Source organism: Oryctolagus cuniculus, chromosome 13 (genome assembly GCF_964237555.1).
Source record: "Oryctolagus cuniculus chromosome 13, mOryCun1.1, whole genome shotgun sequence".
In the NCBI taxonomy this organism is placed as follows: Eukaryota; Metazoa; Chordata; class Mammalia; order Lagomorpha; family Leporidae; genus Oryctolagus; species Oryctolagus cuniculus.
In genome coordinates this window covers 27,189,490-27,212,199 of record NC_091444.1, presented here as the reverse complement: position 1 = coordinate 27,212,199, position 22,710 = coordinate 27,189,490, and the positions used below count along the sequence as shown (strand labels likewise).

At 41.9% G+C, this 22,710-nt stretch overlaps 1 protein-coding gene across 3 annotated transcripts in view; it reads left to right on the top strand.

Annotated features, from left to right (window-relative positions):
• Positions 1-22,710, top strand: part of NSL1 (NSL1 component of MIS12 kinetochore complex) — a 62,926-nt gene that overhangs the window by 9,413 nt on the left and 30,803 nt on the right. For all 3 annotated transcript variants that reach the window (XM_051821327.2, XM_070055285.1, XM_051821329.2), the window contains exon 4: positions 801-855. In XM_051821327.2, the coding sequence (XP_051677287.2) occupies positions 801-855 (55 nt within the window). The remainder of the gene's footprint in view (positions 1-800; positions 856-22,710) is intronic.

Below are 22,710 nucleotides of genomic sequence, written 5' to 3'. Positions count from 1 at the left end.
GAATCTGACAGTAGTTTTGCTTCTGTGGTTCCAGAGAATCACAGGATAGTATAGGCTCTAGTGTGCTGACATAGTTGCCTAGTCATTTTTTTTAAAGGTTATTTATTTATTTGAAAAATAGAGAGAAAGAGAGAGAGAGAGATCGTTCATCTGCTGATTCACTCCCCAAATGACAGCAACAACAGGGCTGAGCCAGATCAAAGCTAGGAGCCAGGAGTTCCAACATGGTCTCCACGTGAGTTGCAAAGGCCAAGCACTTGGGTCATCTCTGCTTCCTTCCCAGGCACATTAGTAGGAAGTTGGATGAGAAGTGGAGCAGCCAGGACCTGAACCAGCACTTCGTATGGGATGCCAGTGTCATAAACGGCAGCTTAACTTGCTGTGCCACGATGCTAGCAAGTTTTAGGATAGAGTTTCTATGAAAATATGCATTATGAGTTCTAAACCCTTATCTTAAATGAACCATGGAAGTACAATCCACTCATAATTTAGAGATCACCCTGTAGTTTAAACAAAAAATTCAGTCTCTGTGATTTTATTTGCTTGATTACTTTTTCTGGTTTTTTAATGGTGCTATTTCTTAATGTATGCAGTAGGTGGCAGTAATATAAAAGATATAAGACGACTTAGTTTGGTCTGACCTTTTTTCCTCCCTTCCCTAAAGGTTTCAGAATGTGAGGGTTTTTTTCCCCCTTTCAAAGAATGGTACTATTGACTCTAGAGTATATTTGTTTACATTAGCTGAAGGAAATGTTTATTTGAGGGATTAAGTGATTAAATCTGTTTTGTGTTATGTTTAGAAGCAGTACCATCCTGTTGTATACCCATTGGACCTAAAATATGACCCTGATCCAGGTGAGTCAGTGTTAATTCATGGTAAAAAGGAAGCAGTATAATGAAGCATATAATTTGCATGAATTTCTGATATTGTTCTGCATCAGTCAACACCAAGAGTATCTTCTCTGATGCTTAAGCTCACTATCCATATTAGATCTTCACTTAGAATTATGAGAACTTGCTGTAAGCCTACTGACTCAGAATCTCCAGGGATGGGACCCTGGAATCTGAACTTTAAAATTTTTATTTATTTTATTTATCTGAAAGACAGCAATTTCCTATCCACTGATTCACTCTCCCAAATGCCTGCAACAACTGGGACTGGACTATGCTAAAACCAAGAGCCAGAAACTCAATCTGTATCTCTCACATGGATGGCAGGGACTCAAGTACTTTAAGCATTAACCACTACTGACTGCCTCCTATGGTGCATGTTAGCAAGAAGCTGGAATTGGAAATGGTAACAGGACTTGAACCCTGGCACGTTAAAAATATTATTCATGTGTTTATTTAGAAGGGAGAGAGAAAGAGCAAGAATCTGAAGCTTTCTCCTGACCTAGACTGTTGGAAGTCCCCACCCACAGTATAATAACTTCCCATGTCTAGATGCTATTACATGATGCATTCTTTGAATTACACCCAAAGTTACACTATTAAAGCATTGTCTCACTGTCACTTCTCAGTGCAGTCATCTTTATAGATTTCTCATTGTTAAAAAAATAAAAACTAAAGAGAAATTTGATGTTGAGCTTAAGAGATAATTACACTCATTATGCCTTTGAACGGATTTCTAAAGCACAGAGAACTGAGATTGATACAAACATACGTGAATCATCAACAGAATTGGCATTGCTAAGAGTGTACATATGTATATTTTTAAATGGCTTTATTCTCACATTTTAAAATTTATTAAGTATTTTTCTATGAAACCTTTTAGAATTTGCCTTTGTTACTCAAAAATGCTACTCGTGAATTATTGAGGGAAAAACTGTTAAATGGTTTATTTGTATGGGATATTTGTACTTGTGACTTTGAGTACTTTACCTTTTTTGAACTACTTTTTAACTAATCTCCCACTCTTTTCCCCAAATCTCCTAAGCCAGTGGGATGAACATGGAGGGAGAAATAACAGCATTCACTGTGCTTGATTAAAGTTGACCTAGGACCTATGCTTAACCAGATGTCATGGTTCACTAAAAAGAGGTAGTTGCTAATTAGTGGTTGACATCTACTTATTTTGGTTTTGAACAACATAAAAAGAGAAATTGAAACTTGTAGTATCATGATATACTCAAGTGTTGCTTTTTAGACACTTAATTTTCTTCTAGAAACATGGTAACATTTTTATCTTGGAAAAACAGACTTACTTCAATGATCCTTTGAAGGTGGATATGATTTTACTTCCCACCATTCTGGTTATCTAGTTAGTAGAAAAATCTTCTGAATCATGATTCTGACTTCAAAAGTAAGCAAAGGCCGGTGCCATGGCTCACTAGGCTAATCCTCCTCCTGTGGCGCCGGCACCCCGGGTTCTAGTCCCAGTCGGGGCGCCGGATTCTGTCCCGGTTGCTCCTCTTCCAGTCCAGCTCTCTGCTGTGGCCCAGGAGTGCAGTGGAGGATGGCCCAGGTGCTTGGGCCCTACACCCGAATGGGAGACCAGGAGAAGCACCTGGCTCCTGGCTTTGGATCAGCGCGGTGTGCTGGCTGCAACGTGCAGGCCGCAGCGGCCATTGGGGGGTGAACCAACGGAAAAGGAAGACCTTTCTCTCTGTCTCTCTCTCTCACTGTCCACTCTGCCTGTCAAAAAAAAAAAAAAAAAAAAAAAAAAAAGCAAAGGAATAGTTAGAATCTTTCTGGGGTAAATTTCGAGATTTTTGTCATTGTACATTTTCATAATGTTGACAGCCTTAGAATAGCATCAGCTCCTTAAAATTAGCAAAGTAATTTATAGTTGTTAACTTTGTATGCTTGGCCAAGTCACTTCCTTTGACCTCTTCTAACCTCAGTTTCCTTGTTAGTAAAATGGCAAATTCTAGACTTGGAACCTTATGCTTAAGGAGTTCCACCTCTGTCATAAAAATTTTTTTTTAAGAAATGTATCTTTTAATTCCGTCTTTCTAAGAACTTTTTTTTTTTTAAAGATTTGTTTATTTGAGCCGGTGCCGCAGCTCACTAGGCTAATCCTCTGCCTTGTGGCGCTGGCACACCGGGTTCTAGTCCCGGTCGGGGCGCCAGATTCTGTCCTGGTTGCCCCTCTTCCAGGCCAGCTCTCTGTTGTGGCCAGGGAGTACAGTGGAGGATGGCCCAAGTGCTTGGGCCCTGCACCCCATGGGAGACCAGGATAAGTACCTGGCTCCTGCCATTGGATCAGCACAGTGCGCCAGCCGCGGCGGCCATTGGAGGGTGAACCAACGGCAAAGGAAGACCTTTCTCTCTGTCTCTCTCTCACTGTCCACTCTGCCTGTCAAAAAAATAAAAAAATTTAAAAAATTTTAAAAAAGATTTGTTTATTTGAAAGGCAGAGTTACAGAAAGGCATAGACGTAGGTGTAGGCATAGGTATAGGCATAGGCGAAGAGGTGGGGGGAGGGAGGGAGAAGTCTTCTATCTGCTGGTTTACTCTCCAAACAGCCTCAGTGGCTGGAGCTGGGCTGATCCAAAGCCAGGAGCCAGGAAATTCTTCCGGGTCTTCCATGTGAGTGCAGGAGCACAAGGACTTGGGCCACCTCCTGCTTTCCCAGGCCACAGCAGAAAGTTGTATTGGAAGTAGAGCATCTGGGACTCGAACCAGCACCCATATGGGATGGTGTCACTGTAGGCAGCAGCTTTACCCGGTATGCCGCTGTGCCAGACCCTGTCACCAAATATTACAGATTGTTCTGCTTACTTATTGAGATTGTGCTATAAATCAAATGGATAAGGGGTTCTATTTACTATATAAAAACACATAAGCTGTAGTTTGTTACGTATTATTTAATAACATAAGTCATATCCTACTTATAATAGTTTATATTGCATACTTATTATACACTTAACTGGTAAAATCTTTTTTAAAAAAATATTTATTTATTTGAAAGTCAGAGTTGCACAGAGAGAGGAGAGGCAGAGAGAGAGAGAGAGACAGAGCTTCCATGCACTGGTTCACTCCCCAGTTGGCCGCAACGGCAGGAGTCGTGCTGATCTGAAGCCAGGAGCTTCCTCCTGGTCTTCCCAATTGGGTGCAGGGCCCCAAGGACCTGGGCCATCTTCTACTGCTTTTCCAGGCCATAGTAGAGAGCTGGATCCGAAGTGGAGCAGACAGGACTTGAACTGGAGCCCATATGGGATGCCAGCACTGCAGGCAGCAGCTTTACCTGAAAAGAAGTGGATGAGTATGAAATTATATTTCAAAGGACTAATTTATATGAACTGTATATGAAGAGTTTGGTAAAGGAAACAATCAAGGCTGCCTTTGGTTAAGCGCTGGTCCCATTAACTGGTAAAATCTTATGAAAATAACTAAAATGACTTAGGAGGAAAATGGAAAGCATAAATTTCTGTAGAACCTGAAATCTGAATAAGCTGCCTGGGAAAACTTTTATGGGAACTCCTTGAAGATCTTCTTTTTTCTGTTGGAATATTAAGTGATATCAGATGTCTTGAAAGCTGATCCTTTTATAGAGGGTTATCTGGTTTTCAAATGTACTACTTTGATTCAGCATAGTTATGTTAGGAGCTTTGGGAGATACAGAAATAAAGTAGGCAGATTCTCCTTATAAAAGGCGTGTATCTGAGTAGTGGAAATAGGAGCTAAACATAAAACAGGATTCTTTCATGCCTCCTAATTGGTTCCTTTCCCAGTTTTCCACATGTGAGTAAATGGTTCCTTTACCTGCATAATGCTTAACCAAAGGCAGCCTTGATTCTTTCCTTTACCAAACTCTTCATATACAGTCCATATAAATTAGTCCTTTGAAATATAATTTCATACTCATCCACTTCTTTTCATTTTGCTATTTTTAAAATTATTTCTTTATTTTTAAAGAAAAGGTTTATTTATTTGAAAGAGAGTGGCAGAGGCAGAGGCAGAGAAAGAAATCTTCCATCTGCTGGTTCACTCCCCAAATGGCCGCAATGGCCAGGGCTGTGCCAATCCGAAGCCAGGAGCCAGGAGCTTCTGCCGGGTCTCCCACGTAGATGCAGGGGCCCAAGGACTTGGGCCATCTTCCATTGCTTTCCCAGGCCACAGCAGAGACCTGGATCAGAAGTGGAGCAACTGGGACATGAACTGGCACCCATATGGGATGCTGGCACTGCAGGCGGCGGCTTTACCCGCTATGCCACAGCGCTGGCCCCCTGTAAGCATGGTTTCTACAAATGCTAGAAGATCTTCTGTTTCACTCTTGATCTTATTCATTCTACATACATTTAACAAAGGGATTTTTTTTTATTCTTTGAAATATTTAAAACATATAGGAAATACGTAGTATAACATAAGGAACGTCTTTGTACCTACCACTTTTTTTTTTTTTTTTTTTTTTTGACAGGCAGAGTGGACAGTGAGAGAGAGAGACAGAGAGAAAGGTCTTCCTTTGCCGTTGGTTCACCCTCCAATGGCCTCCACGGCCAGCGCGCTGCGGCCGGCACACCGCGCTGATCCGATGGCAGGAGCCAGGAGCCAGGTGCTTTTCCTGGTCTCCCATGGGGTGCAGGGCCCAAGCACCTGGGCCATCCTCCACTGCACTCCCGGGCCACAGCAGAGAGCTGGCCTGGAAGAGGGGCAACCGGGACAGAATCCGGTGCCCCGACCGGGACTAGAACCCGGTGTGCCGGCGCCGCTAGGCGGAGGATTAGCCTAGTGAGCCGCGGCGCCGGCCCCTACCACATATATTTAAATGCTATTCATTTTGTCATACTTGCTTCAGAGGTTTGTAGGAACTAAAATATATGTATACATTTTGTCTTTAGGCTGTCTACCATTCCATTCTGCTCCTTCTTACTCAGAAGTATAACTGGGATCTTCAAGTTTTGTGAATCCTTCCTGTTCATGTTTTTATTTTTTAAAATTCTAATTAAAAGAAATTTTAGGGGCTGGCATTGTGTCGTAGCAGGTAAAGCCATTGTCTGTCATTTCCTTTTATTGATAAATAATATCCCATTTTATGGGTACATACTATTGAATTCATCTATTCATTAGTATACAGATGTTTTAAATTAAGAATTCAGAAAATTTGGTTGATAAATTTAATCAAGTGCAAAAACATAGTAACTATTATATTGTATTTTTTTAATAAGAAATAAATTTTTAGATGAAAACAATAAGAGGGGCCAGTGGTTTGTGTCTCAGCTGCTCCTCTTCTGATCCAACTCTCTCTAATGGCCTGGGAAAGCAGTAGAAGATGGCCCAAGTCTTTGGGCCCCTGCACCCATGTAGGAGACCCGGAAGAAGCTTCTGGCTTCTTTCTTTAGATCGGCACAGCTCCAGCTGTAATGGCCATTTTGATTTGCATTTCTCTGATGACTAATGATGTTGAGCATCTTTTCATGTGCTTATTGGCCACTTGTATAGCTTCTTCAGAGAAATATCTGTTTGAATCCTGTGGCTATATTTTATCTGGGTTGCATTTTTATTGTTGAGTTTTAATAGCTCTTTATATATTCTGGATACTAGTCCCTTATCAAATAGATAACTTTTCTCCCATGCTGCTTTCTTTTTTTTTTTTTTTTTAAATTTTTGTTTATTTGAGAGAAAGACAGATGCAGAGATGTTCCATCCACTGATTTGCTCCCCAAATGCCCATAAATGCTGGCCAGGCTGAAGCTAGAAGCCCAGAAGCCAGTCAAGATCTTCCACATGGGTGGCAGGAACCCAATTACTTGAGCCATTACCTGCTGCCTCCCAGGATACACATTAGCAGGAAGCTGGAATAAGAAGCAGAGGCAGGACTCTAAGCCAGGACTTGAACCCAGGCACTGTGATATGGGATGTGGGCATCCTAAACAACTTCTTCTGTGCCACATGCCTGCCTCCCATACTCACATTTTTGATGGTGTTCTTTAAAGCATAGACATTTAAAATTTTTACCAAGTCCAGCTTATCTATTCTGTCCCCCCCTCACCCCACTTTGGTTGCTTGTACTTTTGTTGTCATATCCCAGAAACCATTGTTTAATATAAGGTTCCTTTAAGAGTTTTTGTAGTTTTTAGCTCTTACATTTAGAAAAGATCCATATTGAGTTTGTTTTTGTAATAGTAGGAAGTAGGAGTCCACTTCATTCTTTGAATGTGTTTGCTGGTTGTTTTAGTGCCAGTTTTTGAAAAGGCTGTCCAGGGACCAGCGCTGTGGCATGGTAGGTTAATCCTCTGCCTGTGGTGCCGGCATCCCATATGGGTGCTGGTTCTAGTCTCGGCTGCTCCTCTTCCCATCCAGCTCTCTGCTATGGCCTGGGAAAGCAGTAGAAGATGGCCCAAGTCCTTGGGCCCCTGCACCCACATGGGATACCCAGAGGAGGCTCCTGGCTCCTGGCTTTGGATCAGCGCAGCTCCAGCCGTTGCAGCCATTTGGGGAATGAACCAATGGAAGAAAGACCTTTCTCTCTGGCTCTCCCTCTCACTGTCTGTAACTACCTCTCAAATAAATAAATAAATAATGTTGAAAAGAAAAGGCTGTCCTTTCACCTTGAATGGTATTGAAACCTTTGTCAGAAATCAGTTGATTGTAATGTACAGGTTTATTTCTGGATTCTCAATTCTGTTTCATTGATCTATGTGTCCTTTGACTCGTGCTATACTTTCTTGACTATTACTGTTTTAAGTTTTGATATCAAAACATGTGAGTACTCTGGAATTGACTTTGTTTCTGGCTCTTCTGGCATAAGGATTTCCATATGAATTTTGGTATCAGCTTGTGATTTTCTGCAAAGAAGTCAGTGGGGATTTTGTTAGGATTTTTGTTTAAATTGTAGATCAATTTGGTATTTTTGCTATCTTAACATTATGTTTTTTAATCTGGACAGTGGGTATCTTTCCATGTACTTAGATATTCTTTAGTTTTTTTTCAATAATATTTTCTAGTTTTAAACATTTTTTTTCTTAAAATTTTCCCAAATATTTTATTATTTTTTAAAGACCTATTTATTTCAAAGAATTACAGAGAGAGAGGAAGAGACAGAGATCTTCTATCTGTTGATTTACTCCCCAGATGACTGCAACAGCCTGGGCTGGGCCAGGCCAAAGCCAGGAGCCAGGAGCTTCATCTGGATCTCCCACATGCGTGGCAGGGATCCAACCATTTGGGCTGTCTCTTCTGCTTTTCTTTCCATTAGCAGGGAACTGGATTGAAAGTGGAGCAATTGAGGGACAAACCAGTGCCCAAGTGGGACACTGGCATTAGGTAACAGCTTTACCTGCTATGCCACAATGCCAGCCCCAAAGTGTTTTTTATTCTTTTGATGCTATTGTAAATTGAATTGTATTTAAATTTTCAGTCTGTTCATTGTTACTGTGTAGAGAAAATTGTTTTCTTTTTTTCTTTTTTTTTTTTTTTTGACAGGCAGAGTGGACAGTGAGAGAGAGAGACAGAGAGAAAGGTCTTCCTTTTTGCCGTTGGTTCACCCTCCAATGGCCGCCGCGGCTGCTGTGCTGCGGCCGGCGCACCGCGCTAATCCGATGGTAGGAGCCAGGTGCTTCTCCTGGTCTCCCATGGGGTGCAGGGCCCAAGCACTTGGGCCATCCTCCACTGCACTCCCTGGCCACAGCAGAGAGCTGGCCTGGAAGAGGGGCAACCAGGACAGAATCTGGCGCCCCGACTGGGACTAGAACCTGGTGTGCCGGTGCGCAAGGCGGAGGATTAGCCTAGTGAGCCGCAGCACCGGCCTGTTTTTTTTGTTTGTTTGTTTTAAGATTTATTTTTATTTATTTGAAAGACAGAGTTACAGAAAGAGGTAGACAGAGAGAGAGGTCTTGCGTATGTTGGTTCACTCCCCAGATGGCCGCAACGGCTGGAGCTGCGCTGATCCGAAGCTAGGAGCCAGGTGCTTCCTCTGGGTCTCCCACATCGGTGCAGGGGCCCAAGGACTTGGGCCATCTTCTGCTTTCCCAGGCCATAGCAGACTGTGAGAGGGAGCGACAGAAAGGTCTTCTGTCTGTTGGTTCACTCCCCAATGGCCGGAGCTGCGCTGATCCGAAGCCAGGAGCCAGGTGCTTCTTCCTGGTCTCCCATGTGGGTGCAAGGGCCCAAGGACTTGGGCCATCTTGTACTGCTTTCCCAGGCCACAGCAGAGAGCTGGATTGGAATAGGAGCAGCTGGGACTAGTACCAGTGCCCATATGAGATGCCTGCGCTGCAGGCGGAGGATTAACCTGTGCCGTGGCGCCAGCCCCTGCCATTGTTTCTAGTGTGGCTTTAAGTAAACTTGAGTTCCTGAGAGTGGCTGATAGCAGTTTTTTGCAGCTTTTTTTTTTTTTTTTTTTTTTTTTTTTTTTTTTTTTTAATGGGTGAGAAAACTCTATCTCACTCCTCGGTTTCAAACAGTGAATGAAGCTGACCTTTCTCAGCCTTTGCCCCTCTGGAGCACTTTGAGCTCCTGTTATCTTGCAGGAAACAAATTCCAGCTCCTCTGCCTGTCAGTGCATCTTTAACCTGACTCACAGCCTTTTCTGTTCTACTTCTAATTCGTAAAAAGATTTATTTTGTATATGCTTTTGCCAGCTCTCTGCTGTGGCCAGGGAGTGCAGTGGAGGATGGCCCAAGTGCTTGGGCCCTGCACCCCATGGGAGACCAGGAGAAGCACCTGGCTCCTGCCTTCGGATCAGCGCGGTGCGCCAGCCGCGGTGGCCATTGGAGGGTGAACCAACGGCAAAAGGAAGACCTTTCTCTCTGTCTCTCTCTCTCTCACTGTCCACTCTGCCTGTCAAAAAAAAAAATAATATATATATATATATCTTTTTGATCTTCTATAAATACCCAATGATGTTTTTGAATAAAGTAAGGGAGTTTTGTGAACTTTGAAGAGTAATTTGACTGGAGGTCTAGGATACTTCTAAAAACTCAAATCAGTTTTCATTCCTCTTGTTAAAATCCTAAAAATCTTTCAATTAAAACAAAAAATAACATAATAAATAAAAATAACAAATAAATAAATAATAAATAAAACTTGTTAGCAGTCCTTTACATGATCTGACTCGTGTCTACCTTTCCAGTTCATTTCAGGCACTTTGTTTTTGCTGTATCCCTGTGGCCTGTCTTTCAGTTCTCATTCCACAAGCGTCCCCTACCTCCTAGCCCAGATGTTTTTCTCTCCCATTTAAAGATTGCCTCCTAAAAGAGATCTTCCTAACCACCCTATTTTAAATAGACTCTCCCAAATTCTTTATCATAACACCTATTTATTTCCTTCTTGTTAAACTTCATAAGTATTTGTGTTTATTCTCTTGTTTATGGTCTCTCTCACATAGAACAGAAAGCTCCATGATGGTGTTATGTTGTGTTTGCATTCTGTACAGTCAACATATAACACCATGTTCAGTAAATACCTAGTGAATAACTATCACTCATTTACCTGTTTGATCATATTTAAGAGTACTTCAAAAAGCTCAGGAAAAATGGAATTAAAAGATAAGTTTATTTTGATGCAAAGGAATGTTGAAATATATGCATATGAAGAGTCTTCAGTTCATTAAAAATGCATGTTATGAAAAAATTGTGCCTGGGTTTCAAAATGTTTTTGCACCAAAATATATATATTATAATATATTATATATACATAATATATATAAGATATATATCTTATATATATGATTTATTTATGTATTTGAAAGGCAAAGATACAGAGAAGCAGAGGCAGAGAGAGTGAGAGAGGTTTTCCATCCTCTGGTTCATTCCCCAGATGGCCACAATGGCCGGAGCTGATCTGGAGCCAGGAGCCAGGAGCTTCTGAGTCTTCCACGTGGGTGCAGGTTTGGGCCATTTTGTACTGCTTTCCCAGGCCATAGCAGAGAGCTAGATCGGAAGTGGAGCAACTGGGACTTGAACTGGTGCCTATATGGGATGCCAGCACTGCAGGTGGCAGCTTTACCCACTACACTACAGTGCCAGCCCCATAAACATATCTTTAAATTCCATTTTCTACAAAGTTTTTTAAGTACTGTCATATACTGAATTTCTACTTTATGCTGGAACCTAGCATTGTCATTGTGTGGGATATAACAGTGAACAACACAAGGCTCTTACTTTGGAGTTTACATTCTAGAGGGAATAGCCAAGTAATAAACAAATATAAAAGAAAATAAGTGCCATCAGTACTAGACTTATGTTTTTAGGTGATACAGCAAATAGTTTTCTGAGGTAGTTGCACGAAGGAATTTATCTGGTGACAAGAGGAGGGGATCCAAACAGAGGGAAGAGCTAGAACAGAGTTCTGAAGTTAAGAGTGAGCTTGAATATTCATGTAACAAAAGACCACTGCTGGATCCAGCGTCATACACAGCGTATTAAGCCAGTGCCTGCAATGTGGACATCCCAAATGAGTGCTGGTTCCAATCCCAGTCACTCCACTTCCAATCTAGCTCCCTGCTAATGCCTCTGGGAAGCAGCAGATGATGGGCCAGGTATTTGGGACCGTGCCACCCATGTGGGAGACCGAGATGGAATTTCAGGTTCCTGGATTTGTCCTGGCCCAGCTCTAGCCATTGTGGTCATTTGGGGAGTGGATGGAAGCTCTGTCTGTCTCTTCCTCTCTTTCTGTAGCTCTGCCTTTCAAATAAATAAATAAATCTTCAAAAAAAGGACTACTGCTGCAATAGTGCAGTGAATGGAGAGAAGGAGTAGTCCAAGAGAAGATCAGGGAGGTGGCTGAGGAGTTTTAAAGTGTGCCTTAACAGAGACAGCAGGAGGTGCTGTGATGCATTTGGCAGTGGGTGCAAAGGGCCATATAGACAAAATAGGTGGGTTCCATAGATCTTTGTAAGTTGTAGCAAAGGATTGTCTTCCAGGAAATCATTGCTTAGTTTTTTGTTTCTTTTTTGCCGGGGATGCTGCTCTCCAATTCATGGTTCTAATTCATGGCTTTAGTTGCCTCTTTGGAAACCAGTACAAGCCAGACATTCTATGCTATGCACACTTGCTCGTTCATATTCATAAAATACATTGGAAATAGAAAGGAAGCACTCAGTGCCTTTTTGTTGAATTTCTGAATTTGTGTAGGATTTTGGAAGTTCAAGTTTCCTAGTTTAGCCAGCACAGTGACCTGAAAGCAAAATTAGGTTGATTACTCAATCTTTCATTTCCACATTTTCATTTCCTTGTGTTTTAGAAAGCAAGTGACTAGGGAAGGCTGTGTTCTCGAGGGTGCTTAACTTCCACATTTGTAAGAGCAAGATATTTTAAAAATATCTTTGCAGCAATCTACTGATTAGCTGTCTTTCAGTAAGCTGTGGTTCTGATTTGTGAGCTACAACCTTTTATAATCCTATTAGTAAAGCTAATCATTGCCTCCACATTGCCTTTTTTCAGAAGTCCTTTGAAATTCTATGGTCTCCCCTTTTCTCTTGTTCTTCACTAAACATGCAGTGATGGCAAGGAGCTATTTTAAGTTTCGCCACAGTAGACTTGATGATCTTTCCAGTTCCGTGCTGACCCTACAGAGGACTCAGAGACAGTTCCCCTTCTTTCCTACCAGTGCTGTCTTGGTTCAGCCACTGCCACAGTATGTGCAGGTAGCTACCCTCTTACAGATGGCTGTGTTTCAGAAATTCAAATTTAAGTCTGAGCTTTGGAATTTGAAATGCATTTCCCCTTGAAAAAAATATGCAAGTTGGTAAGGTTCTAGACTACCCTTTAAAGGCATGTTTAACCGACTGTGTAGCTGAAATGCTACATATTTGTGTTGAAAATATTAGGCAACTCACACTTCAGCTGCATATTCACTCCACTCTGTGGTGTTTAAGTAGGATTTTATGGATATTCTGGATGCCCAAGCACTATTGTTTGTGATGAGAATGGTAAGTAGTGGTACCCTGAAGGTGTTCTGGTCTCGGCTATAGGAAAGGCATTGAGAACACTCCTGGAAGAAGTCCATCCCATCTTTTACATGGCCTGGACCAGTCCTCTCTGCTTGTGAGACATTGTTACATCAGATGTTTGTATGTTGCAACTGCTTTGGTGCTCCTACTATCAGGGATCTAGAATAATCTTGGTGAGGGGGTGAAAAGTTTATATATTTTCAAGTTTCCTAGGCAGATTATTAATGTTGGAAAATGTTTTTTTGGTGCATTGTTAGACAGTATACTCAACTATTTAATGATTATCTTTATTTGTATGTTTTTCCCCTTTTGGTCTTTATTTAAAAAAAAAATTTGGTTTTATTCCTAAAATTATTGATGTTATGTAGTTTTTTTAAGATTTATTTTATTTATTTGAAAGGCAGGATTACAGAGAGAGGTAGGAACAGAGAGAGAGAGAGAGAGAGAGAGAGAGAGAGAGATTCTTCCACCTGCTAGTTCACTCCCCAAATGGCTGCAATGTCCGGGGCTGGACTGACATGAAGCCAGGAGCTTCTTCCAGGTCTCCTATGTGGGTGCAGGGACCCAAGGACTTGGGTCATCCTCTGCTGCCTTCCCAAGCACATTAGCAGGAAGCTGGATCAGAAGTGGAGGAGCCAAAACTTGAACTGGCACCCGTATGGGATGCTGATGCTGTAGGCTATGGCTTTAACCCTCTGTGCCACAGCGCCAGCCCTGCTACTTAGTTTTTTTTTTTTTTTTTTAAGTTATTTATTTATTTGAAAGGCAGAGTTACAGAGAAGCAGAAACAGAGAGAGAGAAGAGAGAGAGGTCTTCCATCTGTTGGTTCACTCTCCAAATGGCCACAATTGCCGGAGCTGGGCTGATCCTGGGCCGATCCGAAGCCAGGAGCCAGGAGCTTCTGCCAGGTCTCCCACGTGGGTGCAGGGGCCCAAGCACTTGAGCCATCCTCTACTGCTTTCCCAGTGGAGCAGCTGGGACTTGAACTGGCACCCATATGGGATGCTGGCACTGTAGGCGGCAGCTTTACCTGCTATGCCACAGCGCTGGCCCCAACCCTGCTACTTAGTTTGAAATGCAAAGGATTTAAACCATGTAACAAAAGAAAGCAAATGTTGTAAAATTCATGTTAAAACATTTAGTTTAGAATTGTTCTATATATAATAATTTACCAGGTGTAATTTTTTTTAAAAGATTTTATTTATTTATTTGAGAGGTAGAGTTATAGATAGTGAGAGGGAAAGACAGAGAGAAAGGTCTTTCTTCCATTGATTTACTCCCCAAATGGCCGCAATGGCCAGAGCTGTGCCGATCCGAAGTCAGGAGCCAGGTGCTTATTCCCAGTTTCCCACGTGGGTGCAGGGGCCCAAGCATTTGGGCCATCTTCTATTGCTTTCCCAGGCCATAGCAGAGAGCTGTATTGGAAGAGGAGCATCCTGGACTAGAATCGGTGCCCATATGAGATGCCGGGGCTGCAGGCGGAGGATTAACCTACTGTGCCATGGCGCTGCCCTTCCAGGTGTAATTTTTATTTTAGGAGGTTTTCATTATGTTGAATCTGGTTTTTGAGCATTTGTTAACTTATATTCATACAAGGATATTGTAACTTCTGGCAAAATGACTTACATGTAGATTACATGCTTTGGATTCTAGGAGATGTGAATTCTAATTCAATTTTAGATTTCTCAGCTTCTGTTTCTTTATAAAAAAAAGAAGCTAATGAAAGCAGCTTACCTCACAGAGTTGCTTAAATTGCATAAGATTGGGAATGTGTGTCAGCTTATACAACTGTAGGACCAGGCTGTCAATGCACAAACAGGGAAGGGTTTGGGGCTGTTGTAGTTCTCTTTCCTGAACTCCTTTTCCCCTTTGAAGCCAAGTTTCTCAGAAGACAGCTTCACTCTTACTCTCTCAGTTCTTGTAAAAATCAGTGTTGTTGAGTATTTGCATTGTTGTTGCTATGTCAGTGTTCTTCAGTCAGAATCAAGTCAATATTACTACGAGTGTATTTTCTCTTTTGAACAGCTTCTCACTCCCTTTTAAAATGATAGTTGCTTTATTTATTTATTTGGTTTGCTTTTTCTGTTGTGTCTTTCACTGATTCTTTCAAAAATAATTCAACAGAATTGTAAAATCCCTGTTCAGTAAGGTAAACACTTAAGTTGTCCATCAAATCCATTTTTGAACCTGTTTTGTTTTTCTTGGAGATACTCCTCTGGGGAGCCTTCAGTCTGGACAGCAAAACCTTCACCCCATCTGTTCCTTTTGTCATCATCCTGAGAATTTCCTTTTCTCTCCTGTTTCAGAGTCCGGTTCCTGATTTCGCCTCTTGATTTATTCTCTTTTTTTCATATTGCACATCCCTCTACCCCCCATCTCCTGTCCCCCTCACCCCCAGCCCATCTAGCACCAAATCCTCCTAAGTAAATTTCCTCTCCCCTTAATTTGCCTGTTGGATTATCCTCACCCTCCTTTGTGCCTCCATGACACCCTCTGTCATAGCCTTGGTCCATCGTAACTATTGAGCACCTACTCTATGAGCTGGGCACAGTGTTCAACACTGTAGATCCTAAGATGAGAGAATGAGGTCCTGTTCTCAAAGAAGTCCTGACAGGTAAATGAGAATACCGGGGTTCCCTTTGGAGTCTGTTCTGCCCCCTAGTGGCCCTATTGAAAACATGTGAGGAATTTTTTTGTCATCACACTATTGAGAAGGTATAGCAATTATTTTGTAGACAAGGGCTGGGGATACTAAATGTCTTTTTATTTAAAAAACAAAAGAAGATTTATTATTTGAGAGGTAGAGTTACAGACACAGAGAGGGATAGACAGAGAGAGAGGTATTCTGTCCATTGGTTCACTCCCCAGATGGCTGCAACAGCCGGAGCTGGGCCGATCCAAAGCCAGGAGCCATCTTCTATTGCTTTCCCAGGCCACAGAAGAGAGCTGTATCAGAAGAGGAGCAGCTGGGACTAGAGCTGGCACCCATACGAGATGCTGGCATTGCAGATGGTAGCTTTACCTGCTATGCCACAGTGCTGGCCTCCTAAATATCTTATATGTCAAATATTACACTAGACGTTTGAACCATTATGTGAAAACCTATTTATAATTATCCAACCCTAGAACCTAACTCCATTTTACACACAAACCCAAGCTATTCCTTGGTACTTCTTACCTTGTCATGACTTGTGAACAGATGGAAAATAGCTATTGTTCAGCAGTGTGAGTTTATAGAATATTTTTTTAAAGTAGCATCAGGCATTTTTAAACTCTTGATAGCAGTTGGTCTCTAAGAATCCTGTTGAAGGGGGGGGGTGGACATTTGGCTTAGAGATTAAGATGCCACTTGAAACACTTGCATCCCATTTTGGAATGCTTGGGTTCAAGTCCCAGCTCAACTCTCAATTACAGCTTTCTGCTAATTATCCCAGGTTGGCAGCTTAAAAAATATTTTTTATCTGTTACTATGGTTTCCTCCCTCTCTTTATTTCTTTCTCTCTCTCTCTCTCTCTTTGACAGGCAGAGTTAGACAGTGAAAGAGAGAGAGAGAGAGAGAGAAAGGTCTTCCTTCCATTGGTTCACCCCCCAAATGGCCACTACAGCCAGCACGCTGCAACGATCCAAAGCCAGGAGCCGGGTGCTTCCTCCTGGTCTCCCATGCAGGTGCAGGGCCCAAGGACTTGGGCCATCCTCCACTGCCTTCCCAGGCCACAGCAGAGAGCTGGACTGGAAGAGGAGCAACTGGGACAGAATCTGGCGCCCCAACCGGGACTAGAACCCAGGGTACCAGCGCTGCAGGCAGAGGATTAGCCTAGTGAGCCACCGTGCCGGCTTCCTTCCTTTCTTCCTTCCTTTCTTCCTTCCTTCCTCCCTTCTTTCTCTCTTTCTCTCTCTCTTTCGCTTTCTCTTTCTTTCTTTCTTTCTGTCTTTCTGTCTTTCCGCTTTATTTGAAAGATGGAGGGAGACATCTTCTGTCTGTTGTTCATTGCCCATGTGGCTGCACCAGCCAGGGCTAGACCAGGCCAAAGTCAGGAACCAAAAACTCCATCCAGGTCTCCCACATGGGTGGCAGGGACCCAAGTACTTGAGCCATCAGTGCTGCCTCCCAGGTGCACATTAGCAGAAAGCTGCTTAGGAAAGGGAGTGGCCAGGATGTAAACCAAGTAGTTCGACGTGGGAAGGATCAGTAATCTGTAGTAGTTTAGCTGGGTAGTTCTGGCTTAGGATTCTCACAGAGTTGTCAACTGGGGCTTCAGTTATCTCTCAAAGCTCAAGTGGGACCAGGAAATACACTTTCAAGCTTGTCCATGTGGTTATTGGCAGGCTTTATTTCAGGCCTCACTGGCCGCTGGTTAGACACTTCAGTTCTTCACAGCGCCTGTAACCTTCAAACATGTCAACTTGTTTCTCCCAGGAGGAATAACCTGGAGAGACACAAAGAGAATGGATACCAGCCGGAAGTTACAGTCATTTTTATAACCTAGTCTTGGGAGTGATGTGCAGTTATTTGAACTGTAGATTACCAGTCAAGCAGACCAACCCTAGTGCAAAGTGGGAGAAGACTGTACAAGGGATGAACAGCAGAAGGGCATCATTGGGGGTCCTTTGGAGTTTGGTGACCACACATATAGATGCTGTTTTGTTTTAAAGTATACAAAAAAAGTGTATTTATAGCATGTAATTCAATGACTGTACATTCATAGTGCTGTGCAATCCATCTAATTACAAGACATTTTCATTACCCCAAAAGGAAACTTTATACCCATTAAATAGTAACTCTCCATTCCCTCCTCTCCTGGTCTTTGGCAACCTGATTTCTGCCTATGGATTTGCCTGTTCTGGATATTTTATATAAATGGAATCACACATTGTTTGGGCTGTTTGTGTCTGAGTTCTGTCAGCATGATGTATTCAAGCTTCAGCCATGTGATAGCATGTAACAGTACTTTATTCTTTTTATTACTGAATAATATTAATGTGCATTGTGCTATTTGATGGAGCATTTTGGGGGGGGACATTACTTTTATTTATATTTTTTAAAGATTTGTTTATTTGAAAGGCAAAGTTACAGAGAGGCAGAGGCAGAGAGAGGTATCTTCTATCTGCTGGTTCACTCTCTAAATGCCAATCCAAAGCCAGGAACCAGGAGCTTCTTCGGAGTCTCCCACGCGGATACAGGTGCCCAAGGACTTGGACCATCTTCCTCTGCTTTCCCAGGCCATAGTAGAGAGCTGGATTTGAAGTGGAGCAGCCAGAACTCGAAATGGTACCCAAATGGGATGCCAGCATTGAAGGTGGTGGCTTTACCTGTTACGCCACAGCACCAGCCCTGGTGGAGTATTGCTGTATATGTTAGGGCTAGGTTTATAGAGTATAGAGTTCATGTCCTCTGCCTCCTTATTGGTCTTTGATGCTGTTCTTTATTGCAATTAGAGTATGGAAGGCTTTAGTAGTTATTGTTGAATTATTTCTTCTTTCAATTCTATCAACTTTCATGTTTTAAAATTGGGGGTTCTGTTGTTAAGTTTGTATGTGTTTGTTAGATCTTCTGGGTGAGTTGGCCCTTTATCAGTATGTGTCTCTTTTTGACTTCATATCTGTTTTGATGTTAGTGTATCTACCCCTTCTGTTTTGGTTACTATTTGCATGGAATTTCTTTTCTTTTTCTGTTTTTGAGAGGCAGATACATCCTTTAGTTCACTCCCCAAATGCCTATTACTGCCAGGACTGGGCCAGGCCAAAGCCAGGAGCTGGAAACTGGGAACCAAATCTAGGTCTCCCAGTGTACAGCAGGGACCCAACTACTTGAGCCATTACTTGTTGCCTGCCAGGGTCTGTATCAGTAAGAAACTGGAATTGGAACCCAGAGCTGGGCACTCTAATGTGGGCTGTACACATCTTAGTTGGTATTCTAACCACTAGGCCAGACTCCTGCCCCTACATGAAACATCTTAGTCCATCCTTTTACTTTCCTCCTATTTATGTCTTTGGGTCTAAAGTAAGTCTCTTGGAGACAATATATTGGATTGGATTGTGTCCTTTTTTTTTTTTTTCAATCCATTTTTCAATTTCTGCCTTAAATGGAGAATTTAATCCATTTACACTTAAAGTAATTGCTGGTAAGGAAGGATATTCTTCTGCCACTTTTGTGTGTGTTTTCTGTTTTTGGTTCCTCAATCCCTGTATAACTGCCTTTTTTGTTTGACTGGTATTTTTGCAGTTTACCATTTGTGTTCTTTTCTATTTAGTTTATAGTCTTATTGATTTCTCTGGGGATTATAATTCATGTTTTAGGTTTATGATAATGTAGTTAATACTTAGTATATTACACTAATACTTAGTGTATTAACCACATTGTTATAAACCTAAAACATGAATTATAAAAATGTGTATAAAAACTTTGATCCTATCCAGCTCTGTTCCTCATTCTTTATATTGTCTTTATAAACTACATCTTTATACATTGTATGTCTTTTAATATAGCTGTATAATTTTTGTTTCATGGATTTATCTATAAATCATATAGAAGAAGAAAAGTTTCAAACTAAAAATACAATGCCAGTGTTGATACTTATGCGGTTGCCTTCTGCATTTCTTCATGTGGCTTCAGTGTGCTGTCGAGTTGTCCTTTCACTTCAGCCCACAGACTCTGTTGATGTCTTCGTAGTGCTTGTCTACCAATGATGAACTACCTTAAATTTTTTTTTTTTTTTGACAGGCAGAGTGGACAATGAGAGAGAAAGAGAGAAAGGTCTCCTTTTGCTGTTGGTTCACCCTCCAATGGCCGCTGCGGCCAGCGCGCTGTGGCCAGCGCACTGCGCTGATCCGAAGCTGGGAGCCAGGTGCTTCTCCTGGTCTCCCATGCGGGTGCAGGGCCCAAGCACTTGGGCCATCCTCCACTATACTCCCCAGACACAGCAGAGAGCTGGCCTGGAAGAGGGACAACCGGGACAGAATCCGGCGCCCCGACCGGGACTAGAACCTGGTGTGCCGGCGCCGCAGGCAGAGGATTAGCCTAGTGAGCCGTGGCGTTGGCCCTACCTTAACTTTTGCTTGTCGGAAATGTCCTAATTCCTCCCCATTTTTAAAGGGTATTTTTGCCTAATATCAAATTCTTGATTGGTATATTTTATATATCATCTCACTGTTTTCTGTTCTTCATAGTTTCTAATGAGACATTAATATTTCTGAGGATTTCCTTGTAGATAATGAATCACTTGTTGCCTTTCAAGATGTTCTGTTTTTTGACTTTCAGCAGTCTGATTATTCTGTGTCTTGATATGACTCTTTCTGCTTATTCTCTTTGGAATTTGTTGAGCTTCTTGGATGTGTGGAGTCACATTGTATTAAATTTGAGGAGTTGGGGCTGGCGCTGTGGCATATTGGATAAAGCTGCTGCCTGCTTTGCCGGCATCCCATATGGGTACCGGTTCGAGTCCCGGCTGTTCTGCTTTGAATCCAGCTCTCTGGTATGGCCTGGGAGGGAGGTGGAAGATGGCCCAAGTGCTTGGGCCCCTGAACTCACGCGAGAGACCCTGAAGAAGCTCCTGGCTGCTTATCAGCACAGCTTCAGCCATTGCGGCCATCTGGGGAGTGAACTGCAGAGTGGAAGACCCCTCCCCTCCTCTCTCTGCCTCTCCTTCTCTCTCTGTTTAATTCTGACTTTCAAATAAATAAATAAATCTTTTTAAAAAATTGGGAAGTTATCAGCCATTATTTCCTTAAATAGTCTCTTATTTTAAGATTCCTATTATATACATATTAGTGTGCTTGCTAGTACCTGCGGTCTCTTAGGTTCTTATTTATTTTTGCTTTCGTTCTTCTTCCTTTCTGCCCCTCAGAATGGATAATTCATTTGACCTATCTTTAAGTTCACAAATTTTTTCTTCTGTCTCCTCAAATCTATTGTTGAATCTCTCTAGTGAATTTTTCATTTCAGTTACTGTAATTTTATGTTCTATCACATCTGTTTAGTTCCTTTTTGCTATTTTTTAAAAAATTGATATATAATAATTTAATTATTTTAATGAAAATTTTAATTATATTTTATTTTAACTGATATAATGATTATACATATTTGCAGGGCACAGAGTGATAGTACATGTATACATTGTATACTGATCAAATCAGTTATTGGCCTGAGACTTGAGACATTTATCATTTATATCTTTTGGAAACATTCAAAATCCTTTCTTCTAGGTATCTGGAAATAACTGTTGTCATCAACATTATGCTATAGAACACTGGAAATTTTTTTTCCTGCTAACTGCACCCCTCTTACCTGTTAGCCGTCTTCTCTCCATCACCTTTTCCTGTCACCCTTTCTAGGCTCTGATAGCCTTTATTCTGCTCTCTACATCTTTGAAGTCAACTTCGCAGCTTCCACATATACGTAGGAACATGTGATAATTCTCTCTCTGTGCCTGGTTTATTTCAATTAATATAATGCCTTCTAGTTTTGTCCATATTTGCTGCACATGAAAGAGTATCATTCATTTTTATGGCTGAATAATACTCCATTGTATTAATATACCACATTTTCTTATCTGTTCATCCATCAGTGGATACTTGGGTTGATTCCAAATCTTGCCTGTTGTGAGTAATGTTGCAAAGAACATGGGAGTACAGATATTTCTTTTACATATAGGTAGTAGGAATGCTGGATCATATGGAAGTTTTATTTCCAGTATTTTGAGGAACCTCCATACTGTTTCCCATAGGACTATATTGTTTTATATTCCCTCCAATAACATATGAGAGTTTGCCTTTCTCCACATCCTTACCAGCATTTTTTTTGTCTTTTTTATAATAACCATTCTAACTAGCTAGTGATTAGTGATATTGAGCTTTTTTTTTTCATATATTTGTAGACCCTTTCCATATCATCTTTTTTTTAAGATTTGTTTATTTATTTGGAAGTTATAGTTACACACAGAGAGGCAGAGAGAGAGAAAGAGAGAGAGAGAGAGAGAGAGATATCTTCCATCTGCTGGTTCACTCTCCAGTTGGGTACAATGGCTGGAGTTGTGCTGAAATCTGGAGCCAGGAGACAGGAGCTTCTTCTAGGTCTCCCATATGGATGCAGTGTCCCAAGCACTTGGGCCATCTTCTACTGCTTTCCCAGGCCATAGCAGAGAGTTGGATAGGAAGTGGAGCACCTAGGACTTGAACCGGGGCCCCTATGGGATTCTGGCACTGCAGGTGGCAGCTTTACCTGCTACACCACAGCGATGGCCCCTCCATATCATCTTTTGAGAAATGCCTATTTAGGTCATTTGCCCATTTTTAAATTAGATTATTTGGGAATTTTTTGCTGTTATGTTATTTCATTTTCCTATATATTCTATATATTAATTTCTTATCAGATGAATACTTTGCAAATATTTTCTCCCATTCTGTAGATTATCTTTTTTTTTTTTTTTTTTTTTTTTTTTTTTTTTTTTTTTTTTTTACAGGCAGAGTGGACAGTGAGAGAGAGAGACAGAGAGAAAGGTCTTCCTTTTGCCATTGGTTCACCCTCCAATGGCCGCCGTGGCTGGCACACTGCGGCCAGTGCACCGCGCTGATCCGATGGCAGGAGCCAGGTGCTTCTCCTGGTCTCCCATGGGGTGCAGGGCCCAAGCACTTGGGCCATCCTCCACTGCACTCCTGGGCCACAGCAGAGAGCTGGCCTGGAAGAGGGGCAACCGGGACAGAATCCGGCGCCCCGACCGGGACTAGAACCCGGTGTGCTGGCGCCGCAAGGCCCAAATGGTCTTTTTGAGATGAGCTTTAAAAAATGAGAAAAGAAAAATAGCAACTGTGAAAAAAATTATTTGTCTGGCTTATTTGCCAATCTGGTGAAGCCAGTAAAGTTGTGGCCCTCCTAGCAT